The 11,150-nt window shown below is 33.7% G+C and overlaps 1 protein-coding gene across 1 annotated transcript; it reads right to left on the reverse strand.

Annotated features, from left to right (window-relative positions):
* Positions 1 to 7,166: 7,166 nt before the first annotated feature.
* Positions 7,167 to 10,620, reverse strand: LOC148789204 (uncharacterized). The gene is made up of 10 exons (XM_088877913.1): positions 10,353 to 10,620; positions 10,004 to 10,235; positions 9,625 to 9,679; positions 9,067 to 9,381; positions 8,771 to 8,963; positions 8,448 to 8,651; positions 8,185 to 8,366; positions 7,954 to 8,064; positions 7,789 to 7,833; positions 7,167 to 7,679 (listed from the first exon to the last, which is right to left on the reverse strand). The coding sequence occupies exons 1-10, from the start codon at positions 10,618 to 10,620 to the stop codon at positions 7,167 to 7,169; spliced, it is 2,118 nt and encodes a 705-aa protein (XP_088734039.1).
* Positions 10,621 to 11,150: the final 530 nt, after the last annotated feature.

The raw sequence follows: 11,150 nt of genomic DNA on the forward strand, positions 1-11,150 counted from the left end.
AAAAAAATTCGATTTTCGGTTCGGTTTTTTGGTCACCAATTCGGTAACCGAACCGAACCGAAAACCGAAATTCTATAAATAATAAAAAAAAATTATATTTTTTATACATATAAACATTATATAATTATATATATAATAATATTAATATTATATAATTTATATTAGTAAAACTAAAGAAAAGTGTACTATTTTTAGATATTGAATGTTAACATATTGAAGTTGTTCTACACTTGTGACTTGTACTATTAAATTAGAATTTAATTTTGGTATTTGTATTTTTGGATAAAATTGCAACATTATCCCAATTTCGGCTTAAAATATCAAAATATATTATTTTAAAAAATAAAAAATGAAAAAACGGTTTTTTTCGGTTTTAAAACCGAAAAAACCGAACTTCCATTCGGTTTTAACCGAACCGGTTTTCGGTTTTCCAAACGGCCGAGCCGAATTTTCGGTTAACCGAAAATTCGGTTCGGTTCGGTTCGGTTAACCGAAATGGACACCCCTACCATAATGTAACTGAATTTGTGCACGGATGGATTCGTACTGCACGGACAGTGCGATCGTACATATTCATAAGAATTGACTCGTTACATTTTGGTTGTGTGTAATGGAAATGTTGATAATTTTAATTTAATTTAACGACAACATTGATTTTAGTGGACGAACATTAACGACGAGGGCAATTTTATTAGGTTTCGTAATATAAGAGTGTACATGAGATATTAGCCATAATTCACGAATGCGAAATTTATTTAATCGAAAGAATAATAATAAAATAATGTGGAGGTCTTGAAATTAAAAAAAAAAAAAAAAAAGAGGTGGTTGGTTGCAGTAATCCACTAGAAAAAGTGGGAGTGGATAAAAAAATCAAAATCATGATGGGCGTTGATTGGTATAGTTGAGATGAGAAAGCCAGGGTGTAGGAAGACTGTGACTGGCAGAAAAATAGAGGGCCCCACCCAGGTTGTGGGTTGGGATTAATTCAATGTGGTGGGACTCACGGCACTTGAGCATTGTTGGCTCCTTCTCATTGGCTGTTGCAAATTGTACGAGAACTATGTCTACGGCATGGGAAGCAACTGCTTTTGGCGTCTTCCCTACTTTTTCATACTGAGTAATGATTTTGATGGAGTGACTCAGCCTCCACATATGGGTGTATGTGCACGCGCAGTAGTTCCACTTTTCACTTATGATAATATTTCTAAAAAAATTTTAAATATTAGAAAGAATATCGAAAATCACCATTTTATTTTATTCAATTAAAAATTAAAGTCATTTTAAATAAATAATAATATGCTGCAGTAACATAACTTGATAGTGATAATTGCATCTACACCCCTAACCTATAATTTATTTACATAAATTATCTTTATTTTTAAAAAAAGTACAACATTTACACAAATCACTTCTGCATTTTTTAAAATTGCACAACACTCCGAAAAACATCAATATCATTACATAAACTATTCATTTTTTGGCTGTAGGGGTGATTTCTATAATTATGTAAAAGACTAGGACTGATTTGTATATATAGAATATGGATCAAGGAGTAAAAATGTAATTTACCACTATTTGATATGTAAAAAAGATATTACACGAAAAATAAAATGTAACATATATCTTAAGAGCAAATATGTCACACAATGTGACTAGTAACTTATTTTTTTGTATATTTTTAATACGCCCTTTTAATAACAGTAATTTTAAAAATCTTGCAATCCTATCTAAATATGAAAAATTTATTGCCTTGTTAAATTATAATAAATATCTAAATTTATACATATTTGCCACACACGCTTTTCATATACTTTTAAAATTTATTAGTTGTGAAGACATTATGATAAATTGCAAAACTCATATAACACTACTTTTGTTCTTGGATGCTTGAGAATGTCTACTTTGTTGTTCCTTATCTTCTCAGACAATTTGTGTGTCACTCATGAAGTGAGAGGGAGAGAGAAAGTTGTCTGTATTTTGAGGTTGCGTTAAAATATACAAATATTTTTTATTTTTTAATAAAATTATATTTACAATTTTTGAAGTTATAGTAGTAATTACAACTACACTTCCTATTTAAATACAAAACTTACACAAATAACCTCTGAAAAATATTACGCTAACACCCCTCGAGGAGTGTAGCTGTAATTTTTACAAAGACAGAAAGTATTTGTACAATTAAATCTAACCTCAGGAAGTATCAGGATAATTTACCCATATATTATTGAAGAGGGTCTTTTCAGTGTCCAAATTAATTTTGATCTGTCATTTTTTTACCATTATTAAATTAATTAATTATTTATAGCTTTTCCACATATCATGATTTTTCATAACTACCTTTTGATAACTTTATTTTTCACGTACATTTGTACCTTATTTTAAATAATTTTTAACTTTATAGAGAACAAATAATGTAATTCATGAAAATTATATAGAATCCAGATTTTTTGAATCAATTATACGTTAAGTGTGAAGTTATTTTTCAGCAGCTGATTTCGAGTTTCAAAATAAAAATACGTCGAAAAAAATTGTAATGTAATGCAGCGATAAGCTATATAAACACGAAAATTTCAGATTCCTAGTAATTATTAATTTATTTTGAATAATTTCGAATTTAAATTATTTCAAATCCTTCAACTTTTTCTGATTGAATTACGTTTTGTGAAATATTAATAAATTTAAAGTTCTTTAATATAAATTAATTTTAAATTCTTTTCTTAAATTCAAATCAATCAGTCAAATCGTATTATTACTGTTTTGGGTATCTAAAAATGGAATTTTATAGTGCAAATTGCAATAAGAATGGTTCTAATTGCGACAACCACTATGCCAAAAGTGTTCCATATTTTGGGAGCATAACAATGAAGCCCAAGAAAACTTTGCTCTATGGATATACTTTAAGTCGTATTATTACTGTTTTTGATATCTAAAGTTGGATTTTTCTAATGCAAATATCGCAACCAAAAAAAAAATCTAATTGCCATATGAGAATTTCAATACATAATAATAAAAATAATTTTTTGGTTACGAAAAGAAAATAAAAATAAATTCTTTACTTATCAATTTGGATAAAAGCTCTCGAATGACTATCAAAGAAATTGAAATGTATCAATATTTCACAAGACATCTATACTATTAATAAAAAAAAAATGAAACGCTTTATTCGTACTATATAATTTATTTTTTTGTCTTTCACCTTACTATATATTTAATTCTTGTCATATACTTCTTTTATCACATTATTTTTTAAATCTTTTCACAATTTTTTTGGGTAAATTACAACGACTTCCCCTGTGGTTTGATATAATCACGAATACCCCATCATAGTTCGAAAAATTATCAATACCCCCTGATTTTACGGTCGTCTAACAATTAGCCCAATCCATTAGGTTTTAGTCCATTTTTTTATAGTGAACTGACCAAAATGCTCTCGAGGATAAAAAATTCTAATTTTATTTATATTCAATTTTTTATTTTTTTATGAACTAAGTGGATAATTTTTTATATAATTTTTAAAATTTTATCATCCATCCCCGTTCGATTATTTTATAAGTTTAAAAAAACAAAATACAGTAATGGAAAAATTGGCAATTTCATACCTCCATACAAGAATTACATAATTCTATCAAATATCAGGGGGGGTATTTGTAATTTTTTAAACACGGGGTATTTGTAATTATATCAAATCTCAAGAGAGATGGTTATAATTTATCCTTTTCTTTTTCTTCTTAATCTCACACTATGATTATTTATCTACTTGCGAGAACCGCATATGATAACGACTAGTAATTCTAAAACGAAAGGATCCAAAGTTATTGTACTATAGAATTAGCGAAAAATTTCAGATAATTTGTTACTAGTACTTTAACATTCTCAACTTTAAATGCATCAATCTAAATATAACTTTAATATATTTTTATCAAAACTTATATGTACTTATCTTAATTGATCGTAATATATGTGACATGAGGTGATATGTAGGTTTAGTACGATTACGATAAATTTCAATTTATTTAATATAAAATTATTTTATTAAATTCTTGGCTCAAATTGAGATCGATCAGAAGCAAATAAAACCTTATCAGAGTATTTGGATGGACAGCCTGTAGATATTTGGCCCTTCTATGGCGAGTTAATGCCAATACTAAGGTGGCTCTCTGTGAGTGATATAGCCTACCTATAGATACAAGTATTTACATATATATACATATATCTATGTACGTATTTATGTGTGTAATAATAATCTCTGTTTGCAAAAACACATGTTGTCCCGTTTTCATTGGTTGTGCATCAAAATCATGGTTCAGTAGCGGGGTAGGGTTTTGTTCCTATGTCTTAAACAAAATCACTATCATCAGAGTTGGTATTTCCCTTTTTTTCTTTTAATAATTAATTAAAGTTGGTAGTTTGAGTTATTTTTCATAAAAGCGATGATTACACATTATTATTGATGCACTTTTAATTTATTTTCTAAAGTTTGAGGCAAAGAAGTGGGCCCATTAAGTCAGTTCAAGCATCGTTAGCTAAGTAATAAGAGATATTAAGTTCGATTTTTCTTTTTCAAATGAGACTAACATGACAGAATTGCAAACAAGACCCAGTTAGCAAGCCCAAACACTAAACGGTGGGGACGAAATATCACATAAATTCTGACGTCAAGGAATACGTCACCGTAAAAATTTCAAACTAGCACTCCCTATATTTGGGGGACTAGCTGGACAAACGAGTAACCGACTTCCTTGTTTTTTGAGTTGACTTGGCAAGACTCATTCAAACGGTTCTAACTCTGAATCAAGTATGAATAACATTCGTTTCAAGCTAAACATCAAGAGATTTCGGTGATATGCAGCTTGTCCTAACTAATTTTCGGACTATGCTCTAAATTCCTCCATAAATAAAGGTCATGTTGGAGTAAAAGACGTACTTAAGTGATTTACAATCAACACATTTTTCACTCTTGCAAATAGCAAGATTACGAGTTTCTAGTTCATTTTCTGCAATCTACAAGCTCACTTTAGCTTCAATTTTCACATCCAAGCACTCCATCTCACTTTTTTCATTATTATCTCACATTTTAATCATTTGTTATTGACATGTGTATTAAAGTACTAATTTCTGTTTTACAGATCACTTCGTATTTGGTCTTAGGACTTTCAAGAGGCTCTTTCAATTATTATTGTGCTATTGGACTCCCATATGCATTACTATATTGATTAATTATTTAATATATTTATTATAAATTGGTTGTTCACTAAGTAACATAAAATCTAATGAAAAAAATATTATACAAAAGAGAAAAATACCTATATACATAATGTAACTAAATGGGATACCTCGTACGTGTTTGGAAAATAATGAAACGTGAATCTCAATGCAGATTGAATTTTTTATTTCCCAAGAAGTCAAAGTTGATGCTGGCAGTCTTTATCGAATGGAAGAAATATCACAAAACCCATAAATACTTATTAGATCAGAAGTTTGAGCAACTTACAAATTATAAAATTTTATTTCCTTAGCGAGGACGTTTTAATAGGATAAAATCTTGTTGCTCCTGTTTACGGGATTGAAGTGAAAAAACAGATAGTATTTTGTTTCATGGACTAGTTGATGAGCTAAGACCTCCTCCCTCATGAGACATATTTTCAGCTTAAAGTCGTTAGGCTTATATGAAATTAGAGTGGATACTACTTTGCTCAATGGCCAATCAAATCGCAAGGCACACTACTGACAATACTTCGCTCGATGGGATATTAATCGAGTCGTAATTCACATTACTTAAAAAATCACAACTCCCATTATTTCTATATATACATATATTTTTAATTTTAAGAGACATAAAGAGAGTTAACAGTAAAAACTGTAAAATCATAATTGTAAAACAGATCAATCAAAAATATCTAAAGCACCAAAACCCCACAACTGGTTGCCTTTTTTATTTCCTTACAACGGTACAACAAAATTGAGACTGAGACCAGAAAAACTACCCAAACATCTCATAGATCGTTCGAACTAACTAAACATGTTATTAAGGAAACATGCAGTGATGCAACGTCTGCCATAAGACATGTTCACAATTACGAACAAACATGCACGTTGTGGCTGTCAATTCAAATCAGCACATTACCGTTTTGGATTTTTATTACCTCATTTGTAAATGGAGAAGAATTGTTTTAATTTTCGGATGTTTGAGTTATATCAATTTTCAATACACTAAGCAACTGAGAAATACATCCATTTGATTAGTATATTAATATAACTAAGAACTATAATATAAATTATAATAAATTATACATAAAATGAGATAAAATACCCACATGCTCGATAGGACTCAAACCCATAATCTCAAATTGGTTCATAAAACCTTAATCTTAACATAAGGCTCAGAGATATCATTGGTCCAGCGCGGCATAATTTGAGTGGTTTTTGATAACGAGTGAACCAATGAGAGTTCACAGAAATGGGGTTTGATTTTAGTTTCTTGGATTTATGGGCAGCATCAAGTGGTCGCATAATAGAGACGATGAAGCTGCAATTTGCAAATAGCCTAAATTTGTGTCTAAGACATGGCAAAATATCATATGATGAAATCAATTTAGTACAGTAAGTTAATCACTGAGGGAGACAGATAAACCACCCACCTTCCCCCATCATCATTTAGCAACTGACGAATGAGAATTTCAGCAAGTGTCGGTCCAACTTTTTTTAATTCCACTTGGATTACGTTTGTGTCGATGGACTTAGATTCGAAAAAAAGGTCAGGAAGAAGGATTTTGAATAATTTCATACTAAAAGAACCTTATAACATGATAGAATTATTTTTGGTTATTTCCTTTTTGCAGTATGATGTTTTTTGCTATTTTTTCTTTTGGCTATTTTAAGCATCAGAGCAATATTGCAAAACTACTTATAGCATGATATTTTGTCACGAATTTACTCAGAAATTGGGTGGGAAACAGAGAAGAAATGGGGGAAAAGAATTGCAGAGAAAAACTTCATAAAATTTCATTAAAATTCTCAAAATGTTCCTGCCCAGTATATATAGAACCAACCGTTCTTCCATTAATGGAATTACAATTCTCAAAAACAAACTTTCTAGAATTGTAAGAACAAAGCTTGCGCCACCAGCTATGGTTCTTTTCTCTTGCAGAAATCTGGATTTCAGCTGCTCAGACTTTGCCACCCACGCCTGTACCAGCAGCTGCCACGTGTCCTTCCTTCAAGTCTCCAGCAGTTCCCAAAACGATGTCACTTGTGGTCTCAATCTCCAATTCATCAGTTTGCCCTAATTCCCTGGAAACGTCGTCATCTTTGCTTTCGATCCCCAAATCCCCTTCTGATTTTGATTTGCCCCTGATCAGACGGCCCTGGTCAGTCCTCCCCATCCAACGACCGCTAAGGGAAGTCACGTTTCCAGCTAAAGTTGTGACATTCCTCCCTCCTTTTTTTCCTCCTTGTCCCCAAGGATCAAAGTTTGGGTAAAGAGTTGCCATGGAGTAGTAATCTTCCCAGGTTGCTTGTTCAGGGGAAGAATGCGACCAGTGGATGAGAACCTGTGGAACCCCAATATTATTTTTGGGGATAAGCCTTCTTGCCAGGATAGCTAAAGGATAAACCTTGTAGACTTCATCTTCTAACTCAGGCAGATTTACAGAGGAAATGTACCTGGAGCCTATCTTCTTCTTCAAAAGAGAAACATGAAAAACCAGATGAATCTTGGACTTAGGTGGTAGAGCAAGCTTATAGGGAACTTTTCCAACCTTCTCAATCACTGTATAAGGGCCAAAGTACCAACTTCAAATTCTTTCTCAGAGCCACTGAAGCTTGTCTGTAAGGCTGTAGTTTAAGAAAAACTTCATCACCAATGTTGAACTCCCTCTCTGTTATGTTTTTATCAGCATATATTTTCATCCTTTGCTAAGCTTGCTACAAGTTCTCCTTTAATAATTGAAGAACCTTAACTCTATTTTTCATCAATTCTTCAAGATCTGTGTGGTGACTTTGCAAGTAGGGGCCTATTGATAGCTGAATAGAAGGGTAGCCATATAAGGCTTCAAAAGGAGTAGCCTTCAATCCAGAATGAAAATTAGTATTAAATCAAAATTCAGTAAGAGATATCCATTGTGACCACCTTTTAGGATGTTGATGAAACATGCACCTAAGGTAGGCTTCCAGACATTGATTTACTCTTTCTGTCTGGCCATCTGTTTGAGGTTGATAAGCATATGACACGTCTAAGGAGACCCTAGTTAAGCTAAACAACTCCTCCCAGAAATGGCTGGTGAAAATTTTATCCCTATTAGTCATAATACTGACAGGCAAGCCATGTAATTTGTAAATATGATCAAAGAAGATTCTTGCAGTGCTAACTGTTGTATAAGGGTGTTTAAGGTCAATGAAGTGGGAATATTTGGTTCATCTGTCAACTATCACCAAGATAACTTCCTTACCATCAGATGTAGGCAACCGCTCTACAAAATCCATAGAAATGCAAGCCCAAGCTTGCTCAGGTATTGGCAATGGCTGCAATAATCCAAGATAGGCCTTGTTCTCAGTTTTTGCCCATTGACAAATCTCACATTCCTTGACCCAAGTGTTAACCTCTTCCCTAACAGTTGGCCAGAAAAATAATAGCTTTAACCTCTGCAATGTACCTGTGATTCCAGAATGTCCTCCTAATGCAGAATCATGCCTTGTTTGATAATTCTCTCCCTCAATCCTCCATGGCTACCAACACATATCTTGCTTCCTTTCTTCAAAATTCCAGAGTGACAAGTGTACTCAGGATGTGATTGAGCATCTAAGACCTTGGCTTGGATGATGGGCTGATACAAAGCATCTCCCTCATAGCTTAATTGTAGTTCTTGCATCCACAATGGTAGTTGTGTAGAAATGACATAATTTTCTGCCTCCACAGAGTTATATTCCACCTTTGAAAGAGAATCAGCTGCCGTATTCTCATTTTCCTTTTTGTATTGGACCTCATAGCTTAACCTCGACAATTTGTATTGGATACCCACCTTTGTTGGAGGAATGAATCCGCTCTCTAGTCAAGTATGTGCTTCAGACTCTTTTGATCAGTCCTAATAATGAAATGAAGGCCTTGTAGACAGTGTTTCCATTTAGTGACAACCAATAGCAGAGGCAAGAACTCCTTCTCATATGTGGATAGCCCAAGATATTTGGGTTCAATGCCTTGCTTAGGTATGTTGTAGGCCTTCCCTCCTGCATGAGCACTGCACCAATTCCCTTCCCACTAGCATATGTTTCCACTACAAAAGGCTTAGTAAAGTCCGGTAATGCCAACACAGGAGCAGTGGACATTACCTCTTTTAAGTGTTTGAATGCTTCTTCAGCTTCATCATTCCATAGAAAAGCATCCTTCTTCAAAAGTGAGGTTAGAAGTTTACTTAGAAGACCATACCCCTTAATAAACTTTTTGTAGTATCCTGTCAAGCCTAAGAAACCCCTCAAGGCTTTGAGGGTGGTTGGAACAGGTCATTCCTTCATGCATTGCACTTTCTGTGGATCAGTAGCAACTCCTTTTTCTGAAATAATGTGGCCCAAGTATTCTATTTGCAATTGTGAAAAACAACACTTATTTTTCTTAGCATACAATTTGTGTACCCTCAATAGCTCTAAAACCTTCCTCAAGTGGAACAAGTGATCATCCCAGCTTCTACTGTAGATCAAGATATCATAAAAAAACCATTACAAACTTTCTAATAAATGGCTCAAATACCTAATTCATTAATGCTTGAAATGTGGCTGGAGCATTGCATAATCCAAAGGGCATGACTAGAAACTCATAATGACCACTATGAGTGATGAAGTTGGTCTTAGAGGTGTCTTCTTGTCTCATTCTGATATGAAAATATCCAGATCTCAAGTCTATCTTGGTGAAGTACATTGCACCATGCAATTCATCCAACAAATCATCTATCACAGGTATGAAAATTTGTGCTTGATGGTGAGTTTGTTGAGGTATCTATAATCTACACACAACCTCCAGCCTCCATCCTTTTTCTTAACAAGCAAGACAGGAGAAGCAAATGAACTCTGACTTTCCCTGATAATCCCACTTTTCAGCATGTCTTGCACAATGTTTTCAATCTCTATATTCTGACAATATGCATACCTATATGGTGGTTGCTTCCTTAGAATAGCATTAGGCATGAGGTCAATCTTGTGTTCTATGGATCTCCCAGGTGGAAGGGATTGAGGTTCTTGGAACAAATCTTCAAACCTTTGGAGCAATCCCATAATCAGTGGATTTTCCATCTTCTGACTTGAATTGTTGTGAGTAGAAAACAACTGACTCACCAAACTCTAAGTTCTGCTTCCCAACAACTCACTTAGGGGTCCTGCAATTGAAGTTCTTGGCTCAGCTTTCCTTGTTAATGCTTTGAGAACAATCTCCTTCCCCTTGTGAGTTACAGTGATTGTTCCTTCATAATAATCTAGCTTGACTGGATTATGAGATTTTAACCTGTCACAACCCAACACAAATTCACAGCCTCCCAACTTAAGTGTCCTAATGGGGTAGGAGAATTGAGATTCTTGCATCTCCCATTGAAGCATAGGACACAGTGTCTGACTTACTAACTTGTAACCATCAGCCATACTCACCTTCATTGGTGTGGCCTCCTTAGTTTCAGGTTCAATGCCTTCACTACCTTCTCATCTATGAAACTATATGTACTTCCACTGTCAATAAGTATGTGAATATCCCTTCCATTTACCTGGCCTTTGATTCTTAATGTTCCATTGCCTATCTTTTCACACAAGGCATGTAGTGACACAGTAACATCATCATCTTCCACTTCTTCAGTCTACCCCTCCAACTGTCATGTGTGCTCCTCATAAGCCTTAACCTCTTCTTCATTCATCAAGACATAAGAGTACCTCACTTTGCACTTATGTCCAGGTACAAAAACCTCATCACAATTATAGCATAAGTTCCTTTCCCTTCTTGCTCTCATCTCAGCCTTAGTGAGTGGTCTTCTAGGTTGGCTATTTTCATTTCTTGCCTTGAAGGCAGGTTTATAAGAGGGCTTGTAAGTAGAGGTCTTACTTACAGGCCTGTAAGCATTTTTCAGAGGGTTGTTTTTCAAGGGCTGCTGTGTCTTTTTTATGATAGCATCCACCACTGA

The sequence above is a fragment of the Sesamum indicum genome, linkage group LG2, assembly GCF_026168435.1.
Source record: "Sesamum indicum cultivar Baizhima isolate 11 linkage group LG2, ASM2616843v1, whole genome shotgun sequence".
NCBI lineage: Eukaryota > Viridiplantae > Streptophyta > Magnoliopsida > Lamiales > Pedaliaceae > Sesamum > Sesamum indicum.

Bases quoted from the DNA above. Each gene is read 5' to 3' on its own strand.
- LOC148789204 (XM_088877913.1), bottom strand. From the start codon at position 10,620: ATGGCTGATGGTTACAAGTTAGTAAGTCAGACACTGTGTCCTATGCTT. The intron at 9,680-10,003 runs GTTGTGTGTAGA...CTTGATCTACAG, and splicing joins AAAAAGGATGGAGGCTGGAG to TAGAAGCTGGGATGATCACT. The intron at 8,964-9,066 runs GTCTGAAGCACA...CAATACAAAAAG, and splicing joins TATTAGGACTGATCAAAAGA to GAAAATGAGAATACGGCAGC.